We start from the raw sequence: 19,205 nt of genomic DNA, 5'->3' as shown, positions 1-19,205 counted from the left end.
AAAAAGTGTATGGTCCATCTGCTGATCTAGTTTACAGCATTATCTCATTTACTGCTCTAGTTTACAGCTTTATCTCATTTGCTGCTTTAGTTTATAGCGTTATCTCATTTTGATGCTTTAGTTTATAGCGTTATCTAATTTTGCTGCTCTAGTTTATAGCGTTATCTAATTTTGTTGCTCTAGTTTATAGCGTTATCTAATTTTGTTGCTCTAGTTCACAGCATTATCTTATTTTGCTTTGGGTCATGTATGTATGTGAAAGGAATTAGTAAAAAAGCATGACCATGTTTTACCACACTGTGGTTAACAAGACATGTTATTTTCGACTGTACAACAGGGACTACATACACATCTACGTAAAGTCTATCGATCTTCAGAGAAGACCAAGCACATTTTAAAACAGAGGCTCAAATGTCTACCTCTGTTGTGCTTTTTCCCCTGGCAGTGTCCCTCCAAGGGGAGCCCCAGCGGAGGCTGTACAAGGATCTTATGGCCAACTACAACCCACTAGAAAGGCCAGTGTTCAATGACACCCACTCCCTCACCGTCAACTTCAGCTTTAGTTTGATGCAGATCATGGACGTGGTGAGTTACTGTGGTACGCAAGTTAACAGAGCTGACATTTTTGTGCTAGCCCAACACTAACAAACCTGATTCAACTCAAATCAAGGGTGATTAGTTGTTTTGTATTATCAGATGTGTTAGCCCTGGGCTGGAACAAAAATGTTCACCTCTGGGGTCCTTCAGGAATGGATTGAGAAACACTGGGTTGTTGTATTACTTTATTCTCTGATGATACAAACTGACATGTTCATCTATCTCTCTCTGATGATACAAACTGACATGTTCATCTATCTCTCTCTGATGATACAAACTGACATGTTCATCTATCTCTCTGATGATACAAACTGACATGTTCATCTATCTCTCTCTGATGATACAAACTGACATGTTCATCTATCTCTCTCTGATGATACAAACTGACATGTTCATCTATCTCTCTGATGATACAAACTGACATGTTCATCTATCTCTCTCTGATGATACAAACTGACATGTTCATCTATCTCTCTCTGATGATACAAACTGACATGTTCATCTATCTCTCTCTGATGATACAAACTGACATGTTCATCTATCTCTCTGATGTTACAAACTGACATGTTCATCTATCTCTCTCTGATGATACAAACTGACATGTTCATCTATCTCTCTCTGATGATACAAACTGACATGTTCATCTATCTCTCTCTGATGTTACAAACTGACATGTTCATCTATCTCTCTCTGATGATACAAACTGACATGTTCATCTATCTCTCTCTGATGATACAAACTGACATGTTCATCTATCTCTCTCTGATGATACAAACTGACATGTTCATCTATCTCTCTGATGATACAAACTGACATGTTCATCTATCTCTCTCTGATGATACAAACTGACATGTTCATCTATCTCTCTCTGATGTTACAAACTGACATGTTCATCTATCTCTCTCTGATGATACAAACTGACATGTTCATCTATCTCTCTGATGATACAAACTGACATGTTCATCTATCTCTCTGATGATACAAACTGACATGTTCATCTATCTCTCTCTGATGATACAAACTGACATGTTCATCTATCTCTCTCTGATGATACAAACTGACATGTTCATCTATCTCTCTCTGATGATACAAACTGACATGTTCATCTATCTCTCTCTGATGATACAAACTGACATGTTCATCTATCTCTCTCTGATGTTACAAACTGACATGTTCAGCTATCTCTCTCTGATGTTACAAACTGACATGTTCATCTATCTCTCTGATGATACAAACTGACATGTTCATCTATCTCTCTGATGATACAAACTGACATGTTCATCTATCTCTCTCTGATGTTACAAACTGACATGTTCATCTATCTCTCTCTGATGTTACAAACTGACATGTTCATCTATCTCTCTCTGATGATACAAACTGACATGTTCATCTATCTCTCTCTGATGATACAAACTGACATGTTCATCTATCTCTCTCTGATGATACAAACTGACATGTTCATCTATCTCTCTCTGATGTTACAAACTGACATGTTCATCTATCTCTCTCTGATGTTACAAACTGACATGTTCATCTATCTCTCTCTGATGTTACAAACTGACATGTTCATCTATCTCTCTCTGATGTTACAAACTGACATGTTCATCTATCTCTCTCTGATGTTACAAACTGACATGTTCATCTATCTCTCTCTGATGTTACAAACTGACATGTTCATCTATCTCTCTCTGATGATACAAACTGACATGTTCATCTATCTCTCTCTGATGTTACAAACTGACATGTTCATCTATCTCTCTGATGATACAAACTGACATGTTCATCTATCTCTCTCTGATGTTACAAACTGACATGTTCATCTATCTCTCTCTGATGTTATAAACTGACATGTTCATCTATCTCTCTCTGATGATACAAACTGACATGTTCATCTATCTCTCTCTGATGATACAAACTGACATGTTCATCTATCTCTCTCTGATGTTACAAACTGACATGTTCATCTATCTCTCTGATGTTACAAACTGACATGTTCATCTATCTCTCTCTGATGATACAAACTGACATGTTCATCTATCTCTCTGATGATACAAACTGACATGTTCATCTATCTCTCTCTGATGTTACAAACTGACATGTTCATCTATCTCTCGCTGATGATACAAACTGACATGTTCATCTATCTCTCTGTGATGTTACAAACTGACATGTTCATCTATCTCTCTCTGATGATACAAACTGACATGTTCATCTATCTCTCTGATGATACAAACTGACATGTTAATCTATCTCTCTCTGATGTTACAAACTGACATGTTCATCTATCTCTCTGATGATACAAACTGACATGTTCATCTATCTCTCTCTGATGATACAAACTGACATGTTCATCTATCTCTCGCTGATGATACAAACTGACATGTTCATCTATCTCTCTCTGATGATACAAACTGATATGTTCATCTATCTCTCTGATGATACAAACTGACATGTTCATCTATCTCTCTGATGTTACAAACTGACATGTTCATCTATCTCTCTGATGTTACAAACTTACATGTTCATCTATCTCTCTCTGATGATACAAACTGACATGTTCATCTATCTCTCTGATGATACAAACTGATATGTTCATCTATCTCTCTCTGATGTTACAAACTGACATGTTCATCTATCTCTCTCTGATGATACAAACTGACATGTTCATCTATCTCTCTGATGATACAAACTGACATGTTCATCTATCTCTCTCTGATGTTACAAACTGACATGTTCATCTATCTCTCTCTGATGATACAAACTGACATGTTCATCTATCTCTCTGATGATACAAACTGACATGTTAATCTATCTCTCTCTGATGTTACAAACTGACATGTTCATCTATCTCTCTGATGATACAAACTGACATGTTCATCTATCTCTCTCTGATGATACAAACTGACATGTTCATCTATCTCTCTGATGATACAAACTGACATGTTCATCTATCTCTCTCTGATGATACAAACTGACATGTTCATCTATCTCTCGCTGATGATACAAACTGACATGTTCATCTATCTCTCGCTGATGATACAAACTGACATGTTCATCTATCTCTCGCTGATGATACAAACTGACATGTTCATCTATCTCTCTCTGATGATACAAACTGATATGTTCATCTATCTCTCTGATGATACAAACTGACATGTTCATCTATCTCTCTGATGTTACAAACTGACATGTTCATCTATCTCTCTGATGTTACAAACTGACATGTTCATCTATCTCTCTCTGATGATACAAACTGACATGTTCATCTATCTCTCTGATGATACAAACTGATATGTTCATCTATCTCTCTCTGATGTTACAAACTGACATGTTCATCTATCTCTCTCTGATGATACAAACTGACATGTTCATCTATCTCTCTGATGATACAAACTGACATGTTCATCTATCTCTCTCTGATGTTACAAACTGACATGTTCATCTATCTCTCTCTGATGATACAAACTGACATGTTCATCTATCTCTCTGATGATACAAACTGACATGTTCATCTATCTCTCTCTGATGATACAAACTGACATGTTCATCTATCTCTCTGATGATACAAACTGACATGTTCATCTATCTCTCTCTGATGTTACAAACTGACATGTTCATCTATCTCTCTCTGATGATACAAACTGACATGTTCATCTATCTCTCTCTGATGATACAAACTGACATGTTCATCTATCTCTCTGATGATACAAACTGACATGTTCATCTATCTCTCTGATGATACAAACTGACATGTTCATCTATCTCTCTGATGATACAAACTGACATGTTCATCTATCTCTCTATCATGTTACAAACTGACATGTTCATCTATCTCTCTGATGATACAAACTGACATGTTCATCTATCTCTCTCTGATGATACAAACTGACATGTTCATCTATCTCTCTCTGATGATACAAACTGACATGTTCATCTATCTCTCTCTGATGTTACAAACTGACATGTTCATCTATCTCTCTCTGATGATACAAACTGACATGTTCATCTATCTCTCTCTGATGATACAAACTGACATGTTCATCTATCTCTCTCTGATGATACAAACTGACATGTTCATCTATCTCTCTGATGATACAAACTGACATGTTCATCTATCTCTCTCTGATGATACAAACTGACATGTTCATCTATCTCTCTCTGATGTTACAAACTGACATGTTCATCTATCTCTCTGATGATACAAACTGACATGTTCATCTATCTCTCTGATGATACAAACTGACATGTTCATCTATCTCTCTCTGATGATACAAACTGACATGTTCATCTATCTCTCTCTGATGATACAAACTGACATGTTCATCTATCTCTCTCTGATGATACAAACTGACATGTTCATCTATCTCTCTCTGATGATACAAACTGACATGTTCATCTATCTCTCTCTGATGTTACAAACTGACATGTTCAGCTATCTCTCTCTGATGTTACAAACTGACATGTTCATCTATCTCTCTGATGATACAAACTGACATGTTCATCTATCTCTCTGATGATACAAACTGACATGTTCATCTATCTCTCTCTGATGTTACAAACTGACATGTTCATCTATCTCTCTCTGATGTTACAAACTGACATGTTCATCTATCTCTCTCTGATGATACAAACTGACATGTTCATCTATCTCTCTCTGATGATACAAACTGACATGTTCATCTATCTCTCTCTGATGATACAAACTGACATGTTCATCTATCTCTCTCTGATGTTACAAACTGACATGTTCATCTATCTCTCTCTGATGTTACAAACTGACATGTTCATCTATCTCTCTCTGATGTTACAAACTGACATGTTCATCTATCTCTCTCTGATGTTACAAACTGACATGTTCATCTATCTCTCTCTGATGTTACAAACTGACATGTTCATCTATCTCTCTCTGATGTTACAAACTGACATGTTCATCTATCTCTCTCTGATGATACAAACTGACATGTTCATCTATCTCTCTCTGATGTTACAAACTGACATGTTCATCTATCTCTCTGATGATACAAACTGACATGTTCATCTATCTCTCTCTGATGTTACAAACTGACATGTTCATCTATCTCTCTCTGATGTTATAAACTGACATGTTCATCTATCTCTCTCTGATGATACAAACTGACATGTTCATCTATCTCTCTCTGATGATACAAACTGACATGTTCATCTATCTCTCTCTGATGTTACAAACTGACATGTTCATCTATCTCTCTGATGTTACAAACTGACATGTTCATCTATCTCTCTCTGATGATACAAACTGACATGTTCATCTATCTCTCTGATGATACAAACTGACATGTTCATCTATCTCTCTCTGATGTTACAAACTGACATGTTCATCTATCTCTCGCTGATGATACAAACTGACATGTTCATCTATCTCTCTGTGATGTTACAAACTGACATGTTCATCTATCTCTCTCTGATGATACAAACTGACATGTTCATCTATCTCTCTGATGATACAAACTGACATGTTAATCTATCTCTCTCTGATGTTACAAACTGACATGTTCATCTATCTCTCTGATGATACAAACTGACATGTTTCATCTATCTCTCTCTGATGATACAAACTGACATGTTCATCTATCTCTCGCTGATGATACAAACTGACATGTTCATCTATCTCTCTCTGATGATACAAACTGATATGTTCATCTATCTCTCTGATGATACAAACTGACATGTTCATCTATCTCTCTGATGTTACAAACTGACATGTTCATCTATCTCTCTGATGTTACAAACTGACATGTTCATCTATCTCTCTCTGATGATACAAACTGACATGTTCATCTATCTCTCTGATGATACAAACTGATATGTTCATCTATCTCTCTCTGATGTTACAAACTGACATGTTCATCTATCTCTCTCTGATGATACAAACTGACATGTTCATCTATCTCTCTGATGATACAAACTGACATGTTCATCTATCTCTCTCTGATGTTACAAACTGACATGTTCATCTATCTCTCTCTGATGATACAAACTGACATGTTCATCTATCTCTCTGATGATACAAACTGACATGTTAATCTATCTCTCTCTGATGTTACAAACTGACATGTTCATCTATCTCTCTGATGATACAAACTGACATGTTCATCTATCTCTCTCTGATGATACAAACTGACATGTTCATCTATCTCTCTGATGATACAAACTGACATGTTCATCTATCTCTCTCTGATGATACAAACTGACATGTTCATCTATCTCTCGCTGATGATACAAACTGACATGTTCATCTATCTCTCGCTGATGATACAAACTGACATGTTCATCTATCTCTCGCTGATGATACAAACTGACATGTTCATCTATCTCTCTCTGATGATACAAACTGATATGTTCATCTATCTCTCTGATGATACAAACTGACATGTTCATCTATCTCTCTGATGTTACAAACTGACATGTTCATCTATCTCTCTGATGTTACAAACTGACATGTTCATCTATCTCTCTCTGATGATACAAACTGACATGTTCATCTATCTCTCTGATGATACAAACTGATATGTTCATCTATCTCTCTCTGATGTTACAAACTGACATGTTCATCTATCTCTCTCTGATGATACAAACTGACATGTTCATCTATCTCTCTGATGATACAAACTGACATGTTCATCTATCTCTCTCTGATGTTACAAACTGACATGTTCATCTATCTCTCTCTGATGATACAAACTGACATGTTCATCTATCTCTCTGATGATACAAACTGACATGTTCATCTATCTCTCTCTGATGATACAAACTGACATGTTCATCTATCTCTCTGATGATACAAACTGACATGTTCATCTATCTCTCTCTGATGTTACAAACTGACATGTTCATCTATCTCTCTCTGATGATACAAACTGACATGTTCATCTATCTCTCTCTGATGATACAAACTGACATGTTCATCTATCTCTCTGATGATACAAACTGACATGTTCATCTATCTCTCTGATGATACAAACTGACATGTTCATCTATCTCTCTGATGATACAAACTGACATGTTCATCTATCTCTCTATCATGTTACAAACTGACATGTTCATCTATCTCTCTATCATGTTACAAACTGACATGTTCATCTATCTCTCTCTGATGATACAAACTGACATGTTCATCTATCTCTCTGATGATACAAACTGACATGTTCATCTATCTCTCTCTGATGATACAAACTGACATGTTCATCTATCTCTCTGATGTTACAAACTGACATGTTCATCTATCTCTCTGATGATACAAACTGACATGTTCATCTATCTCTCTGATGATACAAACTGACATGTTCATCTATCTCTCTCTGATGATACAAACTGACATGTTCATCTATCTCTCTGATGATACAAACTGACATGTTCATCTATCTCTCTCTGATAATACAAACTGACATGTTCATCTATCTCTCTGATGTTACAAACTGACATGTTCATCTATCTCTCTCTGATGATACAAACTGACATGTTCATCTATCTCTCTGATGATACAAACTGACATGTTCATCTATCTCTCTCTGATGATACAAACTGACATGTTCATCTATCTCTCTCTGATGATACAAACTGACATGTTCATCTATCTCTCTCTGATGATACAAACTGACATGTTAATCTATCTCTCTGATGATACAAACTGACATGTTCATCTATCTCTCTCTGATGATACAAACTGACATGTTCATCTATCTCTCTCTGATGATACAAACTGACATGTTCATCTATCTCTCTGATGATACAAACTGACATGTTCATCTATCTCTCTCTGATGTTACAAGCTGACATGTTCATCTATCTCTCTATCGTGTTACAAACTGACATGTTCATCTATCTCTCAATGCAACAGGATGAGAAGAACCAGGTTTTAACAACCAACATATGGCTGCAGCTGGTAAGATTTGCCTGTTTTAACACGTTTAATTTCGACTATATACTATACTGTACTTGTCAATGGGTGTATCGGAGGCGAAGTCAGGTACAGGAGAGCAGAGTATAATAAACAGGCACACTTTTATTATAGTTCCAAACATGGGAGCATCACATAAAACAAACGCACTCAAAAAAACTGAACGTAAAACTAAAGCGCCTAAACTAACACCACATAACATGAAAACAATTACACACAAAACATAATGGGAAACAGAGGGTTAAATACAAGTAGCTTGATTGGGAAATGAAAACCAGGTGTGTATGGAAACAAGACAAGACAAATGGATATATGAAAAATGGAGCGGCGATGGCTAGAAAGCCAGTGACGTCGATCGCCGAACGTCGCCCGAACAAGGAGAGGAGCCGACTTCGGCGGAAGTCGTGACAGTACTATACTGCACTATACTATACTGTATTGTTCTGTACTGTACAATACACTAGACTACACTACACTACACTATACAATATTATACCATACTGCAGTACACTACACCTCCATCTATCTTGTAAATTGGTCAACTCAGGAACAATAACTAAGCTACTCAGTCACACAGAACTGAATGACGTTTATGTTTGATGACAGTCAGCCCTCTCCCGCTCTCGCCTCATCAGCAAACTGTAAGAATGTTGTGTTGGCTGTTTTAAATCACCTGAACGAATGGACAACCTCCAGACAGTCAGTCCTTCATAGAGCCACTCCATAGACCTTATAGATAGAGTTGACCTTACTCCAGAAATAGGCTATTATAGTATCCCTCTGATAACTATCCATTGTATGTGGCTCAACCCACTGGTGGGGAAGACATAGTTACATTAACACAATGAAATCTATACAAACCAACATCCATCTCTAAACTCATGGGGTGGCAGTGTAGCCTAGTGGTTAGAGCATTGGACTAGTAACCGAAAGGTTGCAAGTTCGCAACCCCGAGCTGACAAGGTACAAATCTGTCGTTCTGCCCCTGAACAAGGCAGTTAACCCATTGTTCCTAGGCTGTCATTGAAAATAAGAATTTGTCATTAACTGACTTGCCGAGATAAATAAAGGTAAAATAAAATAAACTCGGAGGTAATCTGTTTGAGGACAACTTGCTAAAGAAAGTAATTGAGACCGAGTTGATATTGCTACACTTGATATTGAGAGTGGTGTAACCTCTATCTGTTATGTCTGCTAACACTTATTGATTACAACATGACTGCCAACCTCCCATATAAAGAAGGAAAACTGACGATACACTGGCTAAAAAGCATGAACATGTAATTATTTGACAGGGTATGCTTAGTCATGCTCCATACTAGGGCTCCGTTTGTTGTGATGTGTCATGACATATCAAACATGATGTATGGAAACCTCACCTTGGCAACAGTCTGGTGTTGTTGAAATGATAAACAGTCCACACTACCCATCTCAAAGTATGATACAGGATGTGTAGGCCATTGTAAGATGCATTACCTTTTCAAACCAATAATTTACAACCCTCAAACTGATTGATAATGGTCACTATGTCCATGACTTGTTTAGTCATCCACATTTGGATTAGAATTGGAATATACAGGTAACTGCCAGAATAAAGGAAACACCAACATAACGTGTCTTAATAGGGCCAGAATAGCTGCAATGCACCTTGGCATAGATTCTAGAAGTGTCTGGAACTCTATTGGAGGGATGTGACACCATTCTTCCACAAGAAATTCCATAATATGGTGGTGGAAAACGCTGTCTCAGGCATCCAGAATCTCCCATTAGTGTTCAATTGGGTTGAGATCTGGTGACTGAGACACACACACACACACACACACACACACACACACACACACACACACACACACACACACACACACACACACACACACACACTTTAAACCCCCTATGCTCCTTTGAGACCCCTCTTTCAATGTCACTGAGGCATTTTTATACATGGCCCTAAGCATGATGGGATGTTAATTGCTTAATTAACTCAGGAACCACATCTGTGTGGAAGCACCTGCTTTCAATATACAGTACTTTGTATCCCTCATTTACTCAAGTGTTTCCTTTATTTTGGCAGTTAAATGTAGATCTTAGAAAAGATTGGAACATAGCCTTAATCGCATAAAATGTTTATTCCTTGATACAATTGTTTACTATAGACTGGGACAGATTCTAATCTGATCTGCTCTGTGTGTTTAATAAAGACTGGGACAGATTCTAATCTGATCTGCTCTGTGTGTTTAATAAAGACTGGGACAGATTCTAATCTGATCTGCTCTGTGTGTTTTAATAAAGACAGGGACAGATTCCAATCTGATCTGCTCTGGGTGTTTAATAAAGACAGGGACAGATTCCAATCTGATCTGCTCTGTGTGTTTAATAAAGACAGGGACAGATTCCAATATGATCTGCTCTGTGTGTTTAATAAAGACAGGGACAGATTCCAATCTGATCTGCTCTGGGTGTTTAATAAAGACAGGGACAGATTCCAGTCTGATCTGCTCTGGGTGTTTAATAAAGACAGGGACAGATTCCAATCTGATCTGCTCTGGGTGTTTAATAAAGACAGAGTTCTGTCAGCAACACCCTTATAGTCCCACAGGAGGCTGCTGAGGGGAGGACGGCTCATAATAATGTATTGAATTGAGTTCATGGAATGGTATCAAACACATGGAAACCAGGTGTTTAATGTGTTCGATAACATTCCATTTGTTCCATTCCAGCCATTACTATGAGCCGCCTGTGCCTTAGACATAACAAGTAGTAATACAAACAGTTAGTCATGACAAACAGCTATAGTTAACACTCCTACACTTCTTATACCCTTTAAAGATGTTCCTTTTTAAACAGCTTCTTGTTGCTATGCAATTGTAACCGATGTGAAATGGCTAGCTAGTTAGCGGTGGTGCGCGCCCGGGTCGGGGCGAGGGGACGGGCTAAAGTTATACTGTTACACAATGCCTGATTTCCCCAGTTACCACAAAACCTTTACCATTTCCATTTTCAGATTAATCTGCATAGATGGATACTTTATTTATCAAACCATGATTAGGTTCAACAAGCGATGTGAGGCCACAGAACCTCCCACTAATCGATTTAGCTTGTCTGGAAATGTGTGTGGAGGAGTGGTGAGAATATGATGAGTGTATTATGTTTCTCTCTCCAGTACTGGAATGATTATTACCTGCAGTGGAATCAGTCTGAATACCCTGGGGTGGACAATGTGAGATTCCCTGATAGCCAAATCTGGAAGCCAGACATCCTGCTGTATAACAGGTTAGTACTATACCAGTAATCTTGGACCCCATAAGGAATTCTTGCTCAATACAGCTGGCCAACTCCATTATTATGGCCTCTAATGTATTACCATGAGGTGGAAGCAGGACTTATATAGTTTGTAAGACAGGTGTTGAGCTCATACCTCCTGTACATTAAATGCTTTTGAACATATTGCAATATGACAGTGTTGGTTTGAGGAAATAAACTATTTTCCTAACATTGGAAATGTACAATAGATTATAAAATTATAGATTACAGATTATGATAGCATGAACTGCTTCTTTAGGAGCCAGCCTGATCTCGTGAGCTTACAGAATGATGAGCATTTTAAGTAAGGCTGGCCAGCAAGGCTATTCTTCATGCAATAAAAGTCAGAAAAAAGCAAAAGAGTATTTCACCAAAAATGCTGATTTCCATATGCTATTGTATACCATTAACCCTCATAGGCTTTCTTCAAGGACAATCACAGTGATGAAAATGGAAATAAATGTAAATAAAATGGTAACAGCAGAACCCCCTGCCTGTTTCCCCCTGATGCAGAAACAACATTCTCATCCCTATCTGCCACTGGTCTACTGCACAAAGCCTTAGTTTCCCCCCAGTCGATCACATTCCACTACGGTGGCTCTTTGCCTCCCGTGGAATGGCAACTCTTTTAACTTGAGCTCACCTTCCTCCATTCCTATTGAAACCCTTGGGAGTTCATTTGGAGGAGTGCCTTATGTGTTGCGAGAGACAGAGCTCTACACTGACTAGGCCATCTCTAGGGGAATGTAGCTGGTTGCTATGCTGCAACAAAGGAACCATACTTCAGGTCTTCTATCACACGCTAACCTATAAAATAATGAGGCAGGAATACTCATTTCGAAGGCAGGCATATCTTTTTAACTTTTTAACACCAGCTACAGTATTAGAATTGATACCTGCCTATACATTAATGTAGTGGTTCCCAACCCTCTTGTAATGGCCTGCCAACCGCTCCAGTGCAAGCACACCTAATTCCACTAGTCAACCAATCAGCACACCTAATTCCACTAGTCAACCAATCAGCACACCTAATTCAACTAGTCAACCAATCAGCAAGGCAATCATTTGTGAAATCAGCTGTGCTACTGTGGTGTTGGAATGTAACTCGTATTTGGGATGGCTGGGCATCCCCAAGGAGCGGGTTTGGGAACGACTGCACTAATGCCCACTAACTGAACACATCCATGTTCTCCCATAGTGCCGACGAGAGGTTTGATGCTACCTTCCATACCAATGTGTTGGTCAACTCCTCTGGGTCCTGCTCCTACTTGCCTCCAGGTAAGTATAGCTCAAGTACCATCCCTGGATATCCATATTCAATATCTTCCACATTAACTCTGTTTTCCCAAGTCAGTTCCACTGAACCATAAAAGCTCACCTTCTATGGTTTTGACCTGTTCAGTTGGTTCTGGGGTCTAAGCTAGATGCCCTCAATCTCACCCAAATTATCATGGAACCTACCAGGTACAACCCCAAATCCGTAAACACGGGCACCCTCATAGATATCATCCTGACCAACCTGCCCTCTAAATACACCTCTGCTATCTTCAACCAGGATCCCAGCGATCACTGCCTCATTGCCTGCGTCCGTAATGGGTCTGCGGTCAAACGACCACCCCTCATCACTGTCAAATGCTCCCTAAAACACTTCAGCGAGCAGGCCTTTCTAATCGACCTGGCCCGGGTATCCTGGAAGGATATTGACCTCATTCCGTCAGTAAAGGATGCCTGGTTATTCTTTAAATGTGCTTTCCTCACCATCTTAAATAAGCATGCCCCATTCAAAAAATGTAGAACTAGGAAACAGATATAGCCCTTGATTCACTCCAGACCTGACTGCCCTTGGTTCACTCCAGACCTGACTGCCCTTGGTTCACTCCAGACCTGACTGCCCTTGGTTCACTCCAGACCTGACTGCCCTTGACCAGCACAAAAACATCCTGTTCTGTACTGCATTAGCATCAAATAGCCTCCGCGATATGCAACTTCTCAGGGAAGTTAGGAACCAATATACACAGGCAGTTAGGAAAGCAAAGGCTAGCTTTTTCAAACAGAAATTTGCATCCTGTAACACAAACTCCAAAAAGTTCTGGGACACTGTAAAGTCCATGGAGAATAAGAGCACCTCCTCCCAGCTGCCCACTGCACTAAGGCTAGGAAACACTGTCACCACCGAAAAATCCACGATAAATGAGAAATTCAATAAGCATTTTTCTACGGCTGGCCACGCTTTCCACCTGGCTACCCCTACCCCGGTCAACAGCCCTGCACCCCCCACTGCAACTTGCCCAAGCCTCCCCCATTTCTCTTTCACCCAAATCCAAATAGCTGATGTTCTGAAACAGCTGCAAGTTCTGGACCCCTACAAATCAGCAGGGCTAGACAATCTGGACCCTCTATTTCTAAAATTATCCGCCGCAATTGTTGCAACCCCTACTACTAGCCTGTTCAACCTCTCTTTCGTATCATCTGAGATCCCCAAAGATTGGAAAGCTGCTGCGGTCATCCCCTCTTCAAAGGGGGAGACACTCTAGACCCAAACTGTTACAGACCTATATCTATCCTACCCTGCCATTCTAAGGTCTTCAAAAGCCAAGTTAACAAACAGATCACCGGCCATTTTGAATCCCACCGTACCTTTTCCGCTATGCAATCTGGTTTCCGAGTTGGTCATGGGTGCACCTCAGCCACGCTCAAGGTCCTAAATGATATCATAACCGCCATCGATAAAAGACAATACTGTGCAGCCGTATTCATCGACCTGGCCAAGGCTTTCGACTCTGTCAATCACCGCATTCTTATCGGCAGACTCAACAGTCTTGGTTTCTCAAATGACTGCCTCGCCTGGTTCACCAACTACTTCTCAGACAGAGTTCAGTGTGTCAAATTGGAGGGCCTGTTGTCCGGACCTCTGGCAGTCTCTATGGGGGTGCCACAGGGTTCAACTCTAGAGCCGACTCTCTTCTCTGTATACATCAATGATGTCGCTCTTGCTGCTGGTGATTCTCTGATCCACCTCTACACAGACGACACCATTCTGTATACTTCTGGCCCTTCTTTGGACACTGTGTTAACTAACCTCCAGACGAGCTTCAATGCCATACAACTTTCCTTCCGTGGCCTCCAAATGCTCTTCAACCGATCGCTGCCCGCACCTGCCCGCCCATCGAGCATCACTACTCTGGACGGTTCTGACTTAGAATATGTGGACAACTACAAATACCTAGGTGTCTGGTTAGACTGTAAACTCTCCTTCCAGTACCTCTACTTGCACATTCATCTTCTGCACATCTATCACTCCAGTGTTTAATTTCTAAATTGTAATTATTTCGCCACTATGGCCTATTTATTGCCTTACCTCCCTAATCTTACTTAATTTGCACACCCTGTATATAGACTTTTTTATTGTGTTATTGCATGGACGTTTGTTTATTCCATGTGTAACTCTGTGTTGTTGTTTGTGTTGCACTGCTTTGCTTTATCTTGGCCAGGTCGCAGTTGTAAATGAGAACTTGTTCTCAACTGGTCTACCTGGTTAAATAAAGGTGAAACAGAAATATAAATATAAAGTTTCCCCTAGGTACAGTGGCTTGCGAAAGTACTCACCCCCCTTGTTTTTTTACCTATTTTGTTGCCTTACAACCTGGTATTAAAATAGATTTTGGGGGGGGGGGGTTGTATCATTTGATTTACACAACATGCCTACCACTTTGAAGATTTTTTATTGTGAAACAAACAAGAAGACAAAGAAACGGAAAACTTGAGCGTGCATAACTATTCACCCCCCCCAAGTCAATACTTTGTAGAGCCACCTTTTGTAGCAATTACAGCTGCAAGTCTCTTGGGGTATGTCTCTATAAGCTTGGCACATCTAGTCACTGAGATTTTTGCCCATTCTTCAAGGCAAAACTGCTCCAGCTCCTTCAAGTTGGATGGGTTCCCCTGGTGTACAGCAATCTTTAAGTCATACCACAGATTCTCAATTAGATTGAGTTCTGGGATTTGACTAGGCCATTCCAAGACATTTAAATGTTTCCCCTTAAACCACTCGAGTGTTGCTTTAGCAGTATGCTTATGGTCATTGTCCTGCTGGAATGTGAACCTCTATCCTAGTCTCAAATCTCTAGAAGACTGAAACAGGTTTCCCTCAAGAATTTTCCTGTATTAGCGCCGTCCATCATTCCTTCAATTCTGACCAGTTTCCCAGTCCCTGCCGATGAAAACCATCCCCACAGCATGATGCTGCTACCACCATGCTTCACTGTGGGGATGGTGTTCTCGGGGGGATGAGAGGTGTTGGGTTTGCGCCAGACATAGCGTTTTCCTTGATGGCCAAAAAGCTCAATTTTAGTCTCATCTTACCAGAGTACCTTCTTCCATATGTTTGGAGAGTCTCCCACATGCCTAATGGCGAACACCAAACGTGATTGCTTATTTTTTTATTTAAGCAATGGCTTTTTTCTGGCCACTCTAACGTAAAGCCCAGCTCTGTGGAGTGTACGGTTTAAAGTGGTCCTATGGACAGAAAGTCCAATCTCCGCTGTGGAGCTTTGCAGATCCTTCAGGGTTATCTTTGGTCTCTTTGTTGCCTCTCTGATTAATGCCCTCCTTGCCTGGTCCATGAGTTTTGGTGGGCGGCCCTCTCTTGGCAGGTTTGTTGTGGTGCCATATTCTTTCAATTTTTTAATAATGGATTTAATGGTGCTCCGTGGGATGTTCAACATTTCTGATATTTTTTATAACCCAACCCTGATCTGTACTTCTCCACAACTTTGTCCCTGACATGTTTGGAGAGCTCCTTGGTCTTCATGGTGCCGCTTTCTAGGTGGTGTCCCTTGCTTAGTGGTGTTGCAGACTCTGGGGCCTTTCAGAACAGGTGTAAATATACTGAGATCATGTGACACTTAGATTGCACACAGGTTTACTTTATTTAACTAATTATGTGACTTCTGAAGGTAATTGGTTGCACCAGATCTTTTCGTATTTCTTTATTTTAAGTTTTTTTTTCTTTCATTTCACTTCGGCAATTTGGACTATTTTGTGTATGTCCATTACATTAAATCCAAATAAAAATCCATTTAAATTACATGTTTTGCAACAAAATAGGAAAAATGCCAAGGGGAGTGAATACTTTTGCAAGCCACTGTACATATCCAGGATCAGCTTCCCCTCCCCCAATCATAACCTTAACCATTAACTTCACTCTACTCCTGGAAAGAAAGGGTACCCAAACGCGCTTTAGCCCAGCTTGACAACAGCTTGACCTGTTGAAGTATCCTGGGGTAAGGAAGGATTTTTGCATTCACTCTACTCGTTTCAGTTACCTTGAGTTAATGTCAGGTTTCAGGGAAGATGAAGCCACAGTGAGGCTAGTCTTGCTTGGACTATCTGACCTCCACTGCACAAGCCAAATGCACAGTCAGTCATTAGATCAATATCGCGGTAGGAAGGATGTTTGGGCTTTCAAAGCACTTTATTTATTGTTTCGTCTAACATCCCAGAACCATAATCCAATTTCATCTTTGATATCAGATGATTCTGAAAGCTCTACCACTATGTTCAATTGACCATCTGTTCTTTAAAGGGGCAATCTGCAGTAGCTACATCCATTTTTGGACTTATGAAATAAATGTACCTATTGATTATTTAAGAATATAACTTATAAATGCCCCATGAGCTTAGTTCAACTGTCGTACCCCATTGTAACCCAAAATATACGTTTGTTTTATTCCAATGTTTGTAAACAAACACTCTATAGCCTCGAAACATGGTTTAAACTATAATTTTGATATCATGGCTGGTCAGTCCTTGCATCTATAGCTCTGTATATGAATTTGAGTGGTTGCATTTCTCTAGCCCCATCCCTCAGCTTTTTAGTGAAACAGTGGCAGGGAGTTTGCTTTGTTATCGTTTCAACTGCTGATTGCTGCTTTTAAAGATGTGTCCAGATATGACAATAAACCATTCTCAACATTTAACCCAGCGTGAGAAAGAAATGCAATTGATTTTGGTTGAGTGGGATTTTTATACAGTACTTATACTGTAAGTGAAATGAACCCAGTTAGCCCAATCTAATATTTTTGGACATTTGATATCCGCACTAAGCAGATTTAGCACCATTCTGTCAGTTGAGAAATATTACTTTGAAATACATGTCTTTGTATTATCACAAAATACACTACTTAAATCTTGCCCTATTATTATCTGTCCATTTCTACACTTCTGGGAGCCTGAAATTGGTGCAGAATAATAATAGTAAGAAGGATTACGAAGAAGAAGAGGAAGAAGATAATTAGAATGCTGTGTCTTTCATTCCAACCAATACAAGACCACTCCAGTTTTAGCCCCACTTCACTGCAGATTAAATCAATTTATTTGTTACTTTTCTAGCTTGTCCATGTTTTTTTTTCTCCCACCCAAGAGACCCGACAATCCTCCTGTAACTTCCCTTCAGTCAATCAGGATGCAGGTCATCATGGTACGTCCCAAACAGCACCCTATTCCCTATGTAGTTCACATGCACTACTTTTGACTAAGCCAACATCACATGTAGGGAATAGGGTGCCATTCGAGACACAGCCATAGTCCCTGAAGATATCAAAGAGAACAGTAGGTGGTAGAATCTTCTCATATAGAATTGCAACATTCTACCAAGGAGCTGTGGGTGTGAAAACACAATGTTAAAGGTCCGATGCAGATGTTTTTATCTCTATCAAATTATTTCTTTGTAACAATTAAGTAACTTACTGTGATAGTTTTCAATTAAACTGGTCAAAAAGAAACAAAAATGGCTTCTCAAGCAAGATTTCTCAAGCAAGAATTCAGCTAGGACTGTCTGGTAGTGGTCTGAGTGGGGAGGGGACAACTGAAAACTAGCTGTTATTGGCAGAGAGGTTTGGAACTCTCTTTCTGATTGGTCTATTAACTAATTCACTGCCTGGTGATGTCACCAGGCAGGCCAAAACTCCATAACACCAAAACAGGCTGAAATGTATTTTTAAACAGCTCTTCTGAAAACAACTGGGCATTATCATAATTTTCACAATTTCACAGTATTATTCCAACCTCATAGAGGGGAAATATATATAAAACACAGGAAATCACGTTTTTGACTGCACTGGGCCTTTAAACTACCTTTTTAACTGTGGTTGGGTGTGGAGTAGATTTTTTTCAGTTGCTACAATCTTCAACACTGTCATTCTTATTTTGTCTTCAGACAACAACACAATAAGTACAAGTCTTTTTCAGTTTCTGTTTTACTTTGGCCGACAGTCTGATTCCCTAACAAACTATTAATTGGATTACTTCGTATCCATCGAGTGTTTCCTCCATTGCATTGATGTTAATTTGTGATGTGTTTCAAATGCATTCT

General features: G+C 39.3%; 1 protein-coding gene across 1 annotated transcript in view; it reads left to right on the top strand.

The window, feature by feature from the left end:
- The first annotated feature begins 411 nt into the window (after window positions 1–411).
- LOC120056849 (neuronal acetylcholine receptor subunit alpha-7-like) overlaps window positions 412–19,205 on the top strand; it is a 34,882-nt gene continuing 16,088 nt past the window's right edge. Inside the window, exons 1-4 of the mRNA XM_039005094.1 lie at window positions 412–585; window positions 8,474–8,518; window positions 11,694–11,803; window positions 13,032–13,111. Coding sequence (XP_038861022.1) covers window positions 412–585; window positions 8,474–8,518; window positions 11,694–11,803; window positions 13,032–13,111 — 409 coding nt within the window. The remainder of the gene's footprint in view (window positions 586–8,473; window positions 8,519–11,693; window positions 11,804–13,031; window positions 13,112–19,205) is intronic.

Source organism: Salvelinus namaycush, chromosome 1 (assembly GCF_016432855.1).
Source record: "Salvelinus namaycush isolate Seneca chromosome 1, SaNama_1.0, whole genome shotgun sequence".
In the NCBI taxonomy this organism is placed as follows: Eukaryota; Metazoa; Chordata; class Actinopteri; order Salmoniformes; family Salmonidae; genus Salvelinus; species Salvelinus namaycush.
This window is presented reverse-complemented; position numbering and strand designations above follow the sequence as displayed.